The sequence below is a fragment of the Chanodichthys erythropterus genome, chromosome 5 (assembly GCF_024489055.1).
Source record: "Chanodichthys erythropterus isolate Z2021 chromosome 5, ASM2448905v1, whole genome shotgun sequence".
NCBI classification, from domain to species: domain Eukaryota; kingdom Metazoa; phylum Chordata; class Actinopteri; order Cypriniformes; family Xenocyprididae; genus Chanodichthys; species Chanodichthys erythropterus.
Genome location: NC_090225.1, coordinates 18,003,206 through 18,021,776, shown reverse-complemented (window position 1 = coordinate 18,021,776; position 18,571 = coordinate 18,003,206). Strand labels below are relative to the sequence as shown.

General features: G+C 36.8%; 1 protein-coding gene across 2 annotated transcripts; it reads right to left on the bottom strand.

The window, feature by feature from the left end:
* Positions 1–475: 475 nt before the first annotated feature.
* cnnm2a (cyclin and CBS domain divalent metal cation transport mediator 2a) lies at positions 476–18,338 on the bottom strand. 2 transcript variants are annotated; one of them, XM_067386363.1, is made up of 8 exons: positions 16,715–18,338; positions 11,247–11,390; positions 10,519–10,656; positions 10,229–10,398; positions 8,303–8,396; positions 7,898–7,960; positions 6,199–6,377; positions 476–3,224 (listed from the first exon to the last, which is right to left on the bottom strand). In XM_067386363.1, the coding sequence occupies exons 1-8, from the start codon at positions 18,165–18,167 to the stop codon at positions 3,027–3,029; spliced, it is 2,439 nt and encodes an 812-aa protein (XP_067242464.1). In that variant the 5' UTR covers positions 18,168–18,338; the 3' UTR covers positions 476–3,026. The 2 variants fall into 2 exon arrangements, with proteins under 2 accessions (XP_067242464.1, XP_067242465.1); XM_067386364.1 differs by lacking the exon at positions 7,898–7,960 and having other exon boundaries at positions 477–3,224.
* Between the last annotated feature and the right edge of the window lie 233 nt (positions 18,339–18,571).

The following is an 18,571-nucleotide window of genomic DNA, read 5'->3' as shown; positions in this document are numbered from 1 at the left end:
AACTAATGGTTTTGCTACAAAAACCATTTGGTTTTGTTGTGGTTGTACAAATGGTAGTCAATACCAATTTTAACCATGGTTAATTTCCGCAAGGATTATGTCAGAGAGTCGGTGTACTGCAGGTATTTTGAAATCTATATTATATATATATATATATATATATATATATATATATATATATATATATATATATATATATATATATAATTTTTTTTTTTAATCTAATTCTTGCCGCTCGCCATTCTCAAACGATTTCGAAGTTGACTAGTGCTCTTTTATATGTTAATGATATTACTTATGCTGCGTTTACAAGGCGGAGATCTGAAACCATTCATCTGCGTAGTTTAGATCATTTCTGGAAAGAGAGGCGTACGCAGGTTTATTGTGCGTAGCTTACGTTCGTTCTCTGAATCACACGTACGCACATTTTAAGAAATGATTGTAAGATTCTTCAACCAACATTTAAAAAATGAGACCCCATAATAGTAATGTAAATTTTGTACGCACATAAATGTCGATTTTTGTTTTCATGACGCTAAATTAGAAAAAGCACAACATTTCAAGAAAAACAGGTTAAACAAGACACCTCGGAAATCAAAAAGGGTCAACTTGACGCGCATTATAATATAAGGGCCGACTTTTGTTTGGCTGATTAACATTCATGCCAAATAAATACCAATTTTCGATTTTAAAATATTTTGGACAACATTATTCAGAGTACGTATTACGTAAAAAAAAAAATTGCAGCAATTTTGTGGCTGTTTTATTTGCTATTATTAAATTGCATTATGTTATACACATTAATCAGAGTTACATCTGCCACCATCTGACCAATCTTAAAAACATTAAAATAAATAACCAAATACAAATGCAGGCAGTCATAAAGTTGTCAAACAGTTTTATTATAGCAATTTCCATCTGCATTATATATATATATAATATGTATATTTAAATCTGATATAGCATTGTCTGGTTTATATTATGTAAGCATACAATAGTACTCTCTGATTTATGACTGTACAGTATCTCTATACACATTCAAGATTGAAAATAGCAGCAGTGTATGACAGACTCAAACCGCATGTTAGAGCACCACATTTTTTTGAAGACATTTCCTCTTTTCTAAGGCAGGCGATCAAATGTGAAAACACCGATCTGACCTGTAGGACATCACCAAATGCTTTAAGTGAAATGAAAGGGCGTTCCTCATTAACACGTTGTGAACAAACTGGAATAAGCAGTCAATGTAACAGAAGAACAGGAATGAAGCCTTTGCTAGTGTTCAACAATCACTATTTCACATCTCAAGCCCCTTAACTGTAGTTACGGTGTTAATCTAACAAACTTATTCTGCCTCTCAGCCTCTTATTAAATTCTGCTAGTTTACTTTCAGTTATTTTGTCCTACCAGTAAGCTCATTAATTGGTCATGATTGTCCCTGCATAGCTGTTGCACTATTGCACTGAGAGGTTGCTACATAAAACACTTAAGACGTAAATGTCCTGATATCCAGCGGCTTTACACTTCTGACAGAAGCATCTCGGGAGGTTCTGATAAAAAAAAAAAAAATCAGCGGATAAAAACATCAGCCAGAGAATCGTTCCCCTTTGTGTCAATAGCGTTAGTGTAATCTTGTCATAATAAAACCAAAATAAATACATTAATGCTGAATTATTTTCCTTTTTCATCTGTTTTAAAATCGATAAATCATTACAAGTACCTCTTTTACAATCCCATGGCAGAGTCCTACATGAATAGCTTTTTTTTTTCTAAAAATAATAAAAGTAAGATAAAAGATCAAATATGGAATCTGAAGATGAGATATAAGTTACAGTGTAAGTTCCTGAAATAGTCCTTTACGTGTTTTTTGAGGTCCTAAATGCAGCTTGAAACTATCTGAAGAAAGGTAGTTGTGACGTACAAAATGTTTCTTTTAAAAATGAAGAGTTACATGATTACAACAAAAGCACTGAAAATCAAAAACGTATCGTTAATAAAGAGTGGTCCGACGTACATAAAAATGGAACCAGTCATGAGACGTATACTCTATTCACCTTAAAATAGGTGACGCTGTACCTCAGCGCAATCAGGATTGACGTAAAAAAATCTCTCTCTCGCTCTATATATATATATATATATATATATATATATATACTGTATATATAGATGAAAAAGGCCCTCATATGTAAACACATCTGATTTCTTTGTACTGCAAATGCTGTACGTAGCACATATGCACATGACGTGGATTAACCTGGGCAGAAGAAATCACTGAAATCGTTGGTGTCATTTGGCACAGTCCAGGCAAATGCTGTTTTGCCTGCTAATGCGTGTCGTATCCGAGGCTGCCATTTTGTAACAAATTCTCTTGAAGGACCCACAGTTATTCTGCCTGTTATTTGCTGTCCTTGCCAAATGTCTTTGGTCATGAGACGTCTCAGTTCTGCTGACAGACCGAGATGCATCCTGTTTTGTTTTTTTCTCGAAAGGCTTAGTGTTATTGATCTCCGTTGAGTGTTTCCAAGCCTCCTGGTCGCTGATATCTCATCTGTGGCTGCATCTGCTCAGGCTTCCTCGGTCGAATGGAAGATTTGGGAGAGCTCCGTGTTGCCCTGGCCCTCGGGGGCCTCTAGATCTCCTTTGTTGACAGTAACCGAGCGCTGTCTAAAGGCACCATTATTTCTTTGTCCTTCTAGTATCGTGTCTGGTCGAGGTGTGGTGTGGGTCGTCACCTTGCTCCTTCTAAGTGAAGTGTGTATTTCAAGTGTGTTTGTCCTCAAGCGAGAATGATTTTGTGGTCCCTGACTGATCCGCTGCCTACAAAAGGTGTTAAGGTCATTAGTGCATGCATTGTGTGGGATATGCGGCCCTTCACATTGTAGTCTTTGCGTATGTTCCCCTTTGAAATCGACCGTGATGAGAGGACTCGTTATGTCAAATTGAAGCTGCCCAGTGTAGGAGAAGGCCTCTCGGGAAAGGCTAATGGAGCCGAGCGCTCTCACGCCATCTCTCTCCGCTGAGGGTGGTTAAATAGCCCCGTCGTTGTGGGCAGTGTGGTTGGGTTTATGTGCGTTGGTGGTCAAAAGAGTGGCCGACTCGTCCAGTGGTCCATCCTGATGCTCGGTGAAGGTCAACTCGATCTTGGTGAACTCGCTGTCTGTGGACTGAGGCGTCTTGTCCATGCGAGACGCCATCAGGGCGTTCTGATATTGCTGGCGGGTCACCTGACAGAGGGGGAATATGAATTAATGAGCTATAATTATTCTGGTCTATTCTGGACATTTTGTGATGCAGCACTGCTAATATCTGTAATTATTAACATTTGGTTGTTTGTTTGTTTTTTCATAGTTTGCTTTGAATAGAAGCGTCATGGAAATTCAAATGGAGATCTTCAGATTCATATTTTTAGAGCCAAATGAATTTCAAATGCACTAAACCATGGAAGTCAGAAGTTGGTCCAGTTTTTTTTTTTTTTTTTGTAAAATGTATTTATTTCTTATTTTTTTTTTTTTTTTTTTTTTTTTTTTTTTTTAGATCTGAGTAAGTTAATATGTTTATTAAAAAAAAATAAAACGGGTATGTATTTAACAAATCTGCCAAATTTAATTTTATTGTTTCATTCAGCTTTTTAAAGATGGCAATCATCAGATTCATCTTTTTATTTTTAATTGTTTTATTTTAATGAAATTATTTGATTCTATTGACAGTTCTAGGTTTTAACAGTGAAAAATAAAAACTAAACATGCTTATTCTCTCATGTTCTCTCATTCTTTGTGAAATATGTTCAGAAATCTTTCAGTGGTGACTTTTTCCTCATTGCGTTTAGCTTGCTCAAACTATAAAACTGCTTTGGATGGATATTTATTGTAAAATATGTATGTCTTCAAGGGTTAGTTCACCCAAAAATGAAAATAATGTCATTTATTACTCACCCTCATGTCGTTTCACACCCGTAAGACCTTCGTTAATCTTCGGAACACAAATTAAGATATTTTAGTTGAAATCCGATGGCTCAGTGAGGCCTCCATAGGGAGCAATGGCACTTCCTCTCTCAAGATCCATAAAGGTACTAAAAACATATTTATTTAATCATGATTCAGATCACGTGTCAAACTGCCAACGGCTGAAATCACGTGACTTTGGCGCTCCGAACAGCAGATTCGATACACTGATTCATTTGTGCTCCGAATCTTCCTGAAGCAGTGTTTTGAAATCGGCCATCACTAAATACGTTTTTTTTGGCGCACCAAAAATATTCTTGTCGCTTTATAATATTAATATTGAACCACTGTACTCACATGAACTGATTTAAATACGTTTCTAGTACCTTTATGGATCTTGAGAGAGGAAGTGTCATTGCTCCCTATGGAGACCTCACTGAGCCATTAGATTTCAACTAAAATATCTTAATTTGTGTTCTGAAGATTAACGAAGGTCTTACGGGTGTGAAACGACATGAGGATGAGTAATAAATGACAGAATTTTCACTTTTGGGTGAACTAACCCTTTCAGATTGTACCATTGTTAGATGTAACATTAATCTAACATTATAGACACTAATACCTCTTAGAAAAAAATAGTAAACTGTCAACTTAATACCAAGTAAATCATTTCCATAAAGTATATGAATAATTTGCTTTGCTCTAGTACATGGGTTACCAAACCTTACTTGAAATACACGCGGTGAGTTTTTACATCAATATTTTAAGAATTTAACAACAAATTTGCATGTTCATGGGTTCTTGGCATGCAGGTAAACAAATGCAATATTTAATATTTTTGTTGTTTTTTGATGGGGTTTGAGATCTCCAATTTGGGGAACCCTACTCTAGTGTAATGACAAAATAAATGAAAATTGTTTAATTTTGGAAATTTGTAACATCACACTTGATATTTTTGACACAGTATAAATGAGTCTTTAAAAATAAACAAATATAGTCGTCTTTATATTTCAGGAAGTGGGATCATATTTGGGGGTCCTAGGATTCAAAAAGTTTGATCCTCTTCATTAACCACAAAAGTACCACTGGACTGACGTTCAAGCTACATGACGGCCCTGGCTTTGGTATAGAAGAGGATAATAATAAAAAATAAAATCATCTAGAGATTAAGGTCAATATAATGCAATATTAAACTCAAATTTCTAGAAAAAATGTCGAAATACAATCACCAGAAAGTACACACTGGTGAAATACAAAATGTTTCTTTTGTATTACACAAAAGAAAATACACCCCAGACACCTACATAACACAAACTTTCTCTACATAAGCAGACTTTATTAAATAGCCTACACAGAAAAATAAATGTCTATACACGCTCGCCCAGCCTAGGGTGAAATTATTATGCTTATCTGCACATAATATGGTTATTATAAGGTGTGTATAGAATATGATCTTTTAATAATAAGTGTTTTTCACGTTAAGCGTTTTAGAATGTCCACTTTTCTTGAGTAGGCCTACATCATGCAAATTGTACTGTTTTTTTCTTCTAAAAACACCCAGCCGCTTGAAAATTCTTTTAAAAGTTTGTATGCTACTTATTATTCAGTTATAATTAGCTAAAGCAGTATTTCTTTGTTATTGAAAGAAAGCCTAAAATATAGGCCTAGCTTGACCAAGTGATCCAACTCTGTCATGTCCTCTACAATCAGTATGCAATAAATATGACTGATCAAATGCGAGTTTATTTTTGACATTTTATTTAGACTTTTTTCTTGAAATTTAACAAGTTTTTTCACTAAACACAACGACTTTATTCTCCAAAATTAGTGAGTTCATTGTCGACATTTTATTTCGGCTTTTTTTTCCTCAAAATTTTATGATTTTTTTCCTCGAAACACGGCTTTATTATCAAAATTTAATGATTTTATTCTCAACGTATTTCGACTTTGTTTCTCGAAATTTAACGAGTTTAATCTTGCATTATAATGACTTTAATTTCGAGATGGTGATATTTTTTTATTATTGCTTGGCCATAATCCTCTCCGTACTTTGGATACAAGCTTCCGCTAAATTTAAAAATATAATTCGACTATCAGTTTTAGGCATAATAATACACAACTGTGGTCAGACAATTTACAAGGCACAAAGTGTCCCAAACTTCAGTTGAGGTTCTAGAAGGCTTGAGGAATTTTAAGCAATTCTATGCATTCCAGATTAACTAGTTTGAGTTCAGAAGAGCCATAGCAGCATTCAAACCTTGATGTAAAGCAGGTCAGAGGCAGCTCTCACAGAATAGTCCGGCACATAGACCTGCAGGAAGGAGTTGAGCTGGTTGTTGCTGCTGCCCAGTGTGGGAGTGACCGCCTCCATCCGGTCACTCCTGTTCAGGGAGTCTGAGTGGTTGAGTCCGAACGGTCGTGGAGGTGACTTATTTTCTGTATAGCAAATAAAGGGTGACATGCAGGTCAGTGGTCAGCTGCTGTGATGTAAACAAACCAAACAAAAGATGCTTGTCTGATGTTCCATTCATTTTGGATGCCCTGTATCTTCTCATGAACCGTGCTGTGGAATGTTTTTGTATGTTTACACACAAAAGCTGAGCTTTATTTATTTACAATCCATATTTGCAATGTAGCAGCCATTTGATCGTCCTCTGCTAGAAACCCAGTGAGGATTTGCTTAAATAGCCTAATAAATCCACTTAAATAAGGCACAACAAACATAAGTCCATGGCTTCTAGCAGTCTTTTGTCACTAACTTTTGTTCTGCTGATAAAACAATGGATATAATACATTGCATGTTTGCACATTTTTAAACTTTGTCAGAAAGTGACATAATTAAGATTAGAACATCTGCTTAACTCACACGTAATGAAGAGTTTTTAATCAAAATAAGATTAGGTTCTCCACTTCTTAAAGAAAAAGTTCAAAGGGTGTCTGTGGGGAAGCAGTACAACAGTCATTACAATGGAATGTATATAATCCCAGGGTCAGATGTCTAACAGTGTGGATTTTTTCAAATTAAAAAAAAATATATTAAATATGAAAATGAGTGAAGAAATTACATAAATAGATGCATGAACAAAAGTTTGGGGTTGGAAAGACTTTGCTCACAAAGGCTGCATTTATTTAATTAAAAATGCAGTAAAATAGTAATATTGTGAAATATTATTACAATTTAAAATAACTGTTTTTTATTTTAATATATTTTAAAATGTAAATTATTCCTGATGGTAAAGCTGAATTTTGAGCAGCCATTACTCCAGTCTTCAGTGTCACATGATCCTTCAGAAATACTTCTAATAGGCTGATTTGGTGCTCAAGAAAAATGTATTATTATTATTATTATTATCAATGTTGAAAACAGTTGAGCTGCTTAAAATTTCTGTGGAAACCGTGATACCTTTTTTTCAGGATTCTTTGATTAATAGAAAATTCAAAAGAACAGCATTTTTTTAAAAAACAGAAATCTTTTGTAACATTCAAAATGTCTTTACTGTCACTTTTGATTAATTTAATGCATTTTTGCTAAATACAAGTTTAAAAATCTTACTGACCCTAAACCTTTAAATGTTAGGTTATATGGATAAAGTTGATGAAAGCTATTTGTAAAACAGTTTTGATATTTGCAATTTTGCAAAGAAATTTGTCTCAAATGATCTTTTGGACAAATAAAATAAAGGAAACAACAGAAATCTGAAAACTAAGGAGCAAACAACAGAACAGACACCATCAGAAGGTGAATGCTTGTATAAATACACATAAAAAATGTGTTTTTATGAGCCATTTGCTCATTGGCCTACATTATCATTATCAGACCATTAACATTCACTTTCTCTGTAAAAGATAATGAGGACCTTGAACAGTGAAAACTCATGATGCACCATACAAATATTCTGATGGGAAAAAGATGATTCAGAGGAAGGAGTAAAACGGAGAAGAAACTAATGTGGTACCTGGAGATCCTGCCAGCGATTCTGCCCTGCTCACCACGAAGGTTCGAGACAAGGAGAGAGGAACTGGAGAGCAGGAGAATGAAAAGAGAGCGAGGGAAAGACAGAAGGAAATCATGGGGAGGAAAACATGATTTACACAGAATTCCATCAAGAATCAAGTGAGTAATCATTTGCATAGTGTGCATTTGCATAATTTGATTGATTAAAGAGAGCCAGGAGCATGTATTCCTCATGCCCAAAGAAATCCAATAATAAATCCGACAGAAAAGAACTTCATGCATGATTTGGTAGAAAGAGTTATATGAAATAAAGATATCAGCCATACAAAAGTGTGTAAAAACTTCTGTTTCTTTCATGACATCTAGAGAGGTATGTGCAATAACTGAGACTATCCATTGTTCAGACCTGGTGAGGAGGTTAGAGCCAGCACTCCATAATACGAGAAGGCACCAGCTTCAAACTTCATCCCCTCCTTTCCAGCCTCAACCTCCACCTTTCCCTGTGGCAACAGAAATACATGTTTTTGAATAGTGGTTGAATATAAATAGTTCATTTTAGTTCATTTTCAAACTTTCCAGAGAAGTTCAGTCTTGCTGGTAAACACCTTCGAACTATCATTAATCTGTAGTAATTATCAAAGTCCCTTTAAGACAAGTCATTTCACTCGGTGGCCATCTTTGAAACGCCTCTCGGGCATCCTGGGCATCATGCAGCTCCTATCTCTTTGAATGGGGAAACATCAAATTCTCCAAAACTGTTCGCCAACCTTACGATTAAATTTCATATTTGAAATAACCAATGAAATCTGACAACAACTGTCTCATAAATATTTTTTTCCAAACTCTTGAATCATGGCAAAAATGTATTTTTCAGGCTGGATCAAGCTAATGCGCATGCGCAAACCTAAATGCGCGTCTCTTGTGCTTCATTTCGGAGGCGCGAGTCTGACTGTTTCTATAGAAACCAGTGCTTCTAACGGCCGCTGCAGTGACGCGATGACTTTACCGGTTGGCGATTGGTTCTTATTTAGAAGGTGGGACTTATTGCGCGTTACACTTTCTCCCATTCAAAACAATACGAGTGACATGTCTTGTGTTATTCTATAGTCTTTTTTGTGATTATGTAACAGGTAGGGGTATTAGCATCTTCTTCGATGTCGAAATCTTCTCTGGTTTATTTCTTCTGTTCAGTCTGTCAAGGTCAGACTACAATGAGCAAAAACATGGATACACCAGAGAGCCCCAAAGTGCTTTTTCTGAGGCTAGCATATTTTTCCAATTGTTTTCAATGGGAGTGCCGTAAAGAGGCGTTGAGCATCTATTTCAGGCTGTTTTTTACCAGTAGCTGTTGAAGAATGTTCAACTTTGCGTAAAATGCAGTACTCATCAGTGTCACTTTTTACCCAGCTATCCAATCACAGTGGAGGAGGGGCGGGACAAATATAACACCGACCAACCGCCACATTCTGCTTGTACAATGTCAACAGATGACAACAAGAAGCATTATAACAAAGCAAAGCAATTTAAAACAAGAGCCAGAGCAAATACTTTACACTATATCAACATTTTTATATAGAAACAGTACAGAAACAAACTGTCTGTGAAATGAGATACTAGTAACACTTCCGCATGTATTCCATATCATAGTAAGCAAAGAGTCTCAACTGAAAAAAAAATAAAACGCTGTCTCTATGCGTTTTCAGCAGAGTGACTAGTGTTTTCATCTGGCTAAAAATGCTTTGGTGGACACATGACCTTATAGTAGAAAATTAAGTTGTAATTCTAAGTGAAAGAGACAATGACACTGTTTTTTTCATGTTTAGTATTGTAAAGCTGCTTGCTTTTAAACAATCTATTGTATAAATTGCTATATAAATAGACGTAACGTGACTTTACTGGAGTGCCGAATTGCAGAGCTCATGCGAACACATTCACGTTGCTATCAGATGCATTCTTAACTACTATTTTCTCACCGCTGTGATTTTTGTTGTTTTTGTTTTAGAAAGCAAAGCACACAGCACATATTTAATATTCATCTAAACGCCGCTCTCAGCAGTGTGGGCAGTGTCAGGATGTTCACTAACAGTATACCGCTGGTCACATATTTCGAACTCGAAGAACGAAAAAGAACATTGCTGTGAGTATATCAGGACCTTTAGAAGACCATCAACCCTTTGCAAGCCTTTGGTAGGCAGCTCACTATAGGTTCAAGATTCAAGATTTCAATCCTGTAAAGGCCATGACATTGTTCATAGTTCAAGGTCTGCAAAGGTTGTGACCTTTCGCTCAATCGGAACTCATAACATTGAGATACAGCTGAGAATGTTCTGACCTGCAAGATGAGGATGAAGTAGTCCACAGGCTTGTTGCGGTGAAAGAGGTAGTGCTCTGACATTTTCTTGTTCTTGTCATCATATTTGAGCTCCTGGATGACGTTAGGATGTTTCAGCAAGCGCAGGAGGATTTTCTCTGACATTTGAGCTGCACTAAAGGACTCCACCTCTGGGGGAGAAAAAAAAACAAGGTTTAACAATGCTTTATGAGTTTGCAGGATTTTTTTTATTATTATTTTTATGATTATGAATGCAGAGACACATGTAGTTACATGCTGGACATCAGTACCAGTTGCCAGGAAACGCAGTGTGGCCAAAAGAAGCTGCGGAGATATTTTCACCCTCAACTCGTTATCTGTGGGTTTGAAAGCAGAGAAATCCTGTTTCTTATCCCTGTGAGCTATCTTCTTTTTCGTCTTGTTGTCAGCTGTCATTGGGAATAACAGAAGGACATGGTTAGATGGTTTACCTGCATTGTAATATGTAAATAAATGAGAAAGGTACAGCACAGCACCAGTAACACCAAGGTTATGGGTTTTAATTCCCAGGAAGCGGATGTAATGATAATATGTATAGGAGTCAATGACATTAAAGAAAGGAACAATCTTTTAAAATATCTAGTTTAAAACAGAAACAGTGTTTATATTGATGTTGATTCATCTGGTTTTGAATACATTTTATTCCATTTTCAAGTAAAGGTTCAATGTCATGTGGTGCAACCATCAAGTAAAAAGTCATTTACCTTGAAAGTATTTTTTTTTACAATAATCATAAATTATTAACAAATATTAGGTTTTAGGGAGTCACAACTTCCTTTGTGATTAAAAAAAAAAGTCAAATTATCTTATATTTTAAGAGACTTTTTTGATATTTGACCCTGACATTTTTTACTTTATGCCCATTTTATACTTTATTAATTTTAAAAAAGCATGCTCAAAGCATTTTAAATTTTTAATTTAATGAGCGTTATTGAAAAAAAAAAAGTGTCTGCTTGGTTTGTAAAAAAACGTTACTCACTGTATAAGTCTGTCTCATCAAGAATCTCAGATTTGATAATTTCCTCAATGACGTCCTCTAGCGTGACGATGCCCAGAACTTCATAGAATGGGTCACCCTCTCCTTCATTATTCACTCTTTGGACAATGGCCAGATGGGATTTACCTGCCAGAGCAAAAACAAAATACAGTTACACTATGAGGTTATGAGGTATCTCTCTTCAGACCATATCAAACATGGTGGTCCCCCTGAACCCTCTACAACCATAAATGCACTAAAACCCATAGAATCTCAGTTCTGTTGGTTTATGATTAAAAAATGCCACACATGTTTACCAAAACCTATGAGAGAGCTATTATTTGACAATTGTGACTATTCAAACAAGAGGTTCTTGGAGTCAGACAAGGATCTGTCGCGTTTTCTTAGCAAATCTCTCATGGTTCCACATCTGTTTTCCCAGGACCTCCTCGATAAGCTGCTTAAAAAATTCCTGCCCAGCACTGTCAACCGAAATGTTAAAGAAAATTCTTTTCCTGTTTCTCAGCTAGTGATCATTTAAAAGGAATTTTCCGGAGCCAGAGCTAATATTAGATCTGAAATGAAGTTTCCATTCCACTTGGGCGATGCTCTCACCGGCGTGACAGTGTAGCAATCCATTATGTAGGGTGTCTGTATAAAACTTTTCTATAAATACCAGTGTATACCAGCAAAAGAAAAAAAAAAGGAAAGAAAAAGGTTTCTTTAAAAAGTACTGGCTTGCAGAAAGACCCGAGTTAATGACTGACCGATCTCGGTCCGATCTTGTTCAGGCCTGTTGGAATCAGTAAGCACCAACACTTGCCTGAGGAAATGCAGGCTTATTTCCATTTCAAACCAGCATGAAACAAAATAAGATTATTTTGTAAATAAAAAACTGTTTAACAGCCCCTCTTTGTTTAAACTGAGTTGGTTTTCAGAGGACGCCCACATCTCTCACCCCTGATCTATCTGATCTTAAGAGAGTTTTAGGAGACAGTCACTCCTCAACACATGAAGCAAATAAGACACAATAAATGATCTTTCATCATTTCAGTACAGTTACAGCCAACTGAGAACACAAGTAGGTCCTATATCCAAAGAATCTAGAGAAGAAGAGCCATTGTTTAGAGTTTCCAAGAAATGCCCACACAGTGTCACAGGCTTTAACAGCAAATAATAGGTCTAACTATTTAATTTTTGACCATTTTGAGAGTGTATTCACTCAAATGGCATAATGTTCTTTCACCTTTCTAGTTTTTAATAAGCTCTGACTGGTGCACTTGTGTTCTGAATTATGCTGACAAAAGTTTGGCGTTGATAAGATTTTATGATGTTTTTGAACATAAACATCTCTTATGCTCACCAAGGCTGCATTTATTTGATCAAAAATACAGTAAAAACAGTAATATTGTGAAATATATATCTGTTTTCTATTTGAATATAATTTTAATTGATTCCTGTGATGGCAAAGCTGAATTTTCAGCAGTCATTACTCCAGTCTTCAGTGTCACATGATCCTTCTGAGATGTTGATACAATTCTACCATAGTTCCCAGTCCCAAGGCATAAGAAAATGACCTCTTACATGTGAGAATAATAAGACACTTCCTTTCTAAGCTTGAGACATGGCTGTCGAACATAAAACATTCTTTCCCAAAAATAAATAAAGAAAAACCTCTAAGATGAATTGATGGAGTGTTTAAACATTTTGGATCAAGTAAACAACTTGATGGCTCCAAATGAACACAAGGTTTCTTGACAACACATACAGACAAATGTTGTACATTCCCACCTTATTTATGGAATGAGGTTTCTCTTTAGATATTTTCCATAATGGAATTTCCCTATAAATAGTTGGTGGGACTGTGGGTGGCACGTCTGTGATGCTTCACTGGAACATCTTACAAATATCACAGGCACTTATCAAGGCAATGTTACTTTTTATATAGTCCTTTTTTAAACAGTACAATGACTGTGAATGTAGGTTCCCAAGGAAAAGACTTACGTCAGTCTTAATAATATTTCACCCCGGAAATGGACATTTCAGCGCAGTAAATTCACCCCCAGTGCTTCTCCTTAATGGCAGGCCTATGACTCACAGCAACATAATTTGTATAACAGTACGTGCAAGGTTATTTCAAACATAAAATCTGATCAACATTTGCTTACTCAATAATGAAGAATCTCCTCAGACCTCCTTAGAAGTCTAATGTCAAGATATTTAAGCTATCTGACAAGACTGAACTCTTAAATAAACACTTTATTTAAACTGTTATATAGATATATAGATATATATATATCTTAATCTATACCAGAGAGACTTCTGAAGCCAAAAATGCTCATTTAACTGAGATAATTACCTGAGAATCAGACTGAAATTGGTCAGGGAACAATACTGAGGGTAGATTTAAGCAATCATTACAACCTAAAATAACATTAATAAAATGTGTCCTACAGAATAGGAGATTTGTAGAAGAATGCATTTGAAAAATGGCAAAAGATGAAAAAAATGAATATAAATTAAAAATGAAATTTCATTTTGCTTAATCTATTATTTTTTTAATAATTAATTTTTCTTACACTAGTCTTCAGTGTAACATGATCCTCCAGAAATCATTCTAATATATGCTGATTATTATGAACCTTTCAAATATTCAATGTTGAAAACAGCTGTGTTGCTTAATATTTTTGTGGAAACCATGAAACATTTTTTCAGGATTCTTTGATGAATAGAAAGTTCAAAAGAACAACATTTATTTGATCTTAATGTGTCCTTGCTGAAAATTCTTAATTTCTTTTAATAATAATAAAAATATCTTACATGTTGAATAATATAAACTACCATTCAAAAGCCAGTAAGATATTTTATCAAATAATATTCATAATATAATATATAATACATGTTTAAATATATAGACTAGTTGGTGGTCCAGTCATTTTTCCTTCCATGGAACTTTTCCTGCATCAGTTTACTGCTCAGTTATAACTGTAACAACAATGCATAAATCTTAAAAGAGCCTTTACTGGAAACTAGTGGCTTCATCTTGTTTACAACACGATTTATGTTTTAATCTGTCAAATGTGTGTTGTATTGTCAACATAAACATCAATTAACCCTGTGAATTCCTGACCCTGCTTACAGGATTACACATTCCAACACCACAACATTTTGAACGCAAATACCTCTCATTCCTGAGAAGAGTCATTTTATAAGACTTAGAGCAAAAAAAGCCACAATCAAAGCTGTTTACATAACAAACAACAACCTGAAATCAAGCAATAGAGCGCATCAGTGTACAAAATGCTACAACAGCCAGATATAAATAGCCTGGAAATTAAAATAATTAACAAACAGCTACAGTACAGATGCGTAAGATCCAAGAGGAACCTAGAATACGGATATAAATAATACATATGGATATAGAGCATCAGAATCCAGCAGCTTCATGGTCACTTGCCCTTTGACACATCAGGTGACAACATGCTTTCGCCATAACAGCATATCATTACTTTTGTGTTGAGTAAACATGGTTTGAAAGCTATGTCGAGTCACAACAAAGAAATGGAGAGAAAGGCAAACGTGGGTGATACGGAGTCCTTTACATAGGAGATGTGGGGGCTTCTAAGACAGGCTTTGTTGATGGACTCAAGCTCGACACTGTACTACACATACCTCAATTGTTGCCCAAATCTGTTTAAGTCCATTTCCTGTTCAGCCACAATTTGTGGAATGTCAGGCCACGGTCCTACTATGGTCTGTGTCCACAACTGGGTGACAGCATGTTTAAATATTACACCAGCGAACGGCACTTGCATTGAAATTTGAACTTACATTGAGACAACTGATCAAACCTATTAAGACTTTTTCTGTCATAAAATAATTAGCTGCTTTAGACGTCATGTTCTGATTGCTTGGGGTAATGAGTCACAATCACAAGCTAGAGTGATTACTCAGTGCATGCTGAAGGAATGATTCCCTGAACAGCAATCGTAAAACAGCTTTATGAGATGACTGTGTTGTAAAATGAAAGCTTAGGCCTGATCAGACTACAGTCTTTTCATGAACTCCAAAGATCAATGTTATATCGGAGTCAGAGACAGCTTTGGAAGTTTAATTAACTCCTCTTGAACCATCTTCATTAAATCCCACAGATCATCTCATCAACAGGTCCCATCTTCAAATAGAGCAATGAAATCTAACACTTCCAATAGCTCTCTTTAGAGCAATGGTTAAAACCTTTACAAACCCAGGGACCCTCAAAGCCAGGCTTCATAATAACGGTCATTAAGAAATTAACTAGCATTACCACATTATAAAATGCTTAACAAAGATTTGGTTAGGGAGTTAGAAATTAGGGTAACACTTTAGTTTAGGGTTGCTTATTAACATGCATATTACTAGGATACTGCCTGTTTATTAGTCTACATCCCTTTATTATTCTACATCCCTTTATCCTACCCAATACCTAAACTTAACTATCTTACTAACTATTTATAGAGTTTATTGAGGAAAAAGTCATAGTTTATAGTCAGTTAACAGAAAGAATTGGACCCTAAACTAAAGTGTGACCAAATTAGTTAGTTAGGAATACTATGAACATGATTTTGAAATGTTTTAATCAATATAAATGTATTTTTTTTAAGTGAAAAGAGGTTCATATCAGTCACCCTAGCACAGCTGGCCAAATATCTTAGAGACTTTATGTGACGATATGTAAAATATATATATGTTACCGGCAATGTGTGAAAAGCAGGTATTGTATAGAATGCATGAAGTTTGTAGGCAAAGTATGAAATGTCTGTTTTTTCTGATTATGTTGCATACCTTTCCTAGGCATTCTATACTATTACCTAGGTATTATACGGAATGACAAGCCAGCTGGCCCTTTGGCATTGTATAGAATGCCTATAGGAAATGAGTGAAATATAACCCATTTCATATTTTGTCTACAAACTTAAGGCATTCTATACAATGCCAGATTTTCATTGGTGGAAACATATACACTGATCAGTGGTAAGAAAGCAATAAATATTAATGGTAGGATTCTTTTTTCAATGGTTTTGTCAACCATCTCGCACTGTTGTGACTTCTATTTCCTAGAGACTCTAACGTGTAATCTAACTTCAGTGGTAACTGAAAGTTTGAAAATGCTTTTCAAATGTAAATTTACTCATAAAAAAAGAATATATGCTTTTATTATAATATAGTTTAATTCAACATGTATTTAAAGATGTAGCTTAAAAATAAAACAATGCAATTATATACACAGCCTTACCTTTCATAAACTCCTTGAACATAATTTATTATATAGCTGAATTCTTTAACAGTTAAATTAAGGGTGTAGCTTTTTAAAAAAAAACAAACAAACAAAAAAACAATGCAATTGTATACAACTTTACTTTTTTAACTCCTATAGCATAATTGTGTTATTATATAGCTGCATTATTTATTTATTTTTTAAACAACTTTACCTTTTTTAAACTCCTCGAGCATGGCATCCAGCTTTGTATCGTTGAAGACAAAATGCAGAGGGTGGCTGTAGAACTTGGTGATGGTTTTCAAAGGCGTGCAGTCATCTGGATCCACAAAGGCCAGGTCCTTGACAAACAGCAGGTCCACGATATGACACCTCTCGCCCTCATATACAGGTATGCGCGTGTAGCCACTCTCCATGATCTCAGACATGGTGTTGAAGTCCAGGATGGCATCACCCGCAATCATGAAGCAGTCTCGCAAAGGCGTCATGACATCCTCCACAGTTTTAGTCCTGAGCTCCAAAGCACCCTGGATGATGTTGAGCTCCTCTTTCACCAGGTCGTTATACGGATCTGTCACCCTGAGCATCTCCAGCAGCTTTTCCCTGTTGTACACAGTGCCTATCTCCTGCCCCAGCACGTGGTCCAGGAGTTTACTGACGGGATAGGAAGCAGGGAAAGTGAGGATCATGAAAAATTTAGTCAGGAATATTGTGTTTGCGCCCACGGCGAGCCCATGCCTGGAGCAGATGGCTTGTGGCACTATTTCTCCGAATATAACGATACCTATAGTGGACACCACCACAGCGATCAGCCCCGATCCTGCGATGTCATCGAGCAGAATGGTCAAAGTGGTATTGACCAGAACATTTCCTAAGAGCAAAGAGCACAGAAGGTAGTTTCCTTGGCTTCGGACTGGCTCGATTTTCTTCGCGTAATTCTTCTCCTTCTCAGTCCCGCAGTTTTGGACAATTCGGAGCTCCATGGGATCCAGCGCCATCAGTCCTAGATTCAGCCCGCTGAACATGCCGGACAAACACAACAACATGGCAATAAAAATAACCTGCAGCCAGAAAGGCAGCAGGAACTTTTTCTCCTCCACCACGAGCACTTTCGTGTCATGCCCGTCGTGATAGATCCAGGTGTTCTCGGACCATGAGTCCTGCGCGCCAGGTGTTGTGGTGGCGATGCACAGGTAATACAATTTACTCTTCTCTGTTTTTCGCAGAGGCTTCACCTCTAATTCAATAATGCCAGACGTCTTTCTGTTTACCTCAACGTTAGGAAGGATGATGATATCGGAGGATCGGATGCCGCAGGGATGCGAGGCAGGTGCGTCTCCGGGGCTCTGGCTCTCCGCAGGTGCGCTGCTGCTGCTGTGTTCCGTGAAGGCGAGTTTGGACCACGTCTCGTTGTTTATGTTTTGCCCATAGACCCTTAACCTGACACGAGATCTCTCGCTGACGCGCAAAATGCCTCCGTCCATAAACGACACCTCGTCGGTGTCCTCGAGCCGGAGGCCAATGATGACAGTCTCTTCTGGCGCGTCTTTGCCATCAACGCTACTGATCAGACAACTGCTGACAATTAAGAATATAACAGTCAATGATCTAGCCCGGTTCAGCGCCGCCATATTAGAAGTGGGCACTGCGGTCCATTGCTCTGCCATGTTGACAATGGGCAGACTTTAGTCAATGAATGTAGGATGCCACGGTCAAAGGGAATCCGCGTCCGCCTTCATCCTCTCTATAGCCGTCCTGACATCAAGCAACAAGGCCGGCATTACTCACCGCGTATCGCTGCCTCTCTGCACCACGATGACACACCAGCACGCTCTATGTGAACTGCTGTGAGTACAGATACCTAATGACGGACGTTCGTTTTGGCCAATCCGGTAGCGTATGCAAATTGAGCTCGTGCGCATCCAATGATATCGCGCGAGATGTCGGCGGAGAGGCGTTACTATCGGCCTTAAACCCGGCAGTGGGTGTTTCCAAAGGCCAATCAGCGGGTAAAATGAGCAGTACCTAAAAGGTGGGAGTGGTCGCCGGCGGCCAACGGTATCTTACCATT

Excerpts from the sequence above, each read along its gene's own strand:
- cnnm2a (XM_067386363.1), bottom strand. The coding sequence starts at position 18,167 with ATGGCAGAGCAATGGACCGCAGTGCCCACTTCTAATATGGCGGCGCTG. Across the intron at positions 10,399-10,518 it reads ACTGCGTTTCCTGGCAACTG|AGGTGGAGTCCTTTAGTGCA; the intron begins GTACTGATGTCC and ends TTTCTCCCCCAG. Across the intron at positions 8,397-10,228 it reads ACTTCATCCTCATCTTGCAG|GGAAAGGTGGAGGTTGAGGC; the intron begins GTCAGAACATTC and ends CTGTTGCCACAG.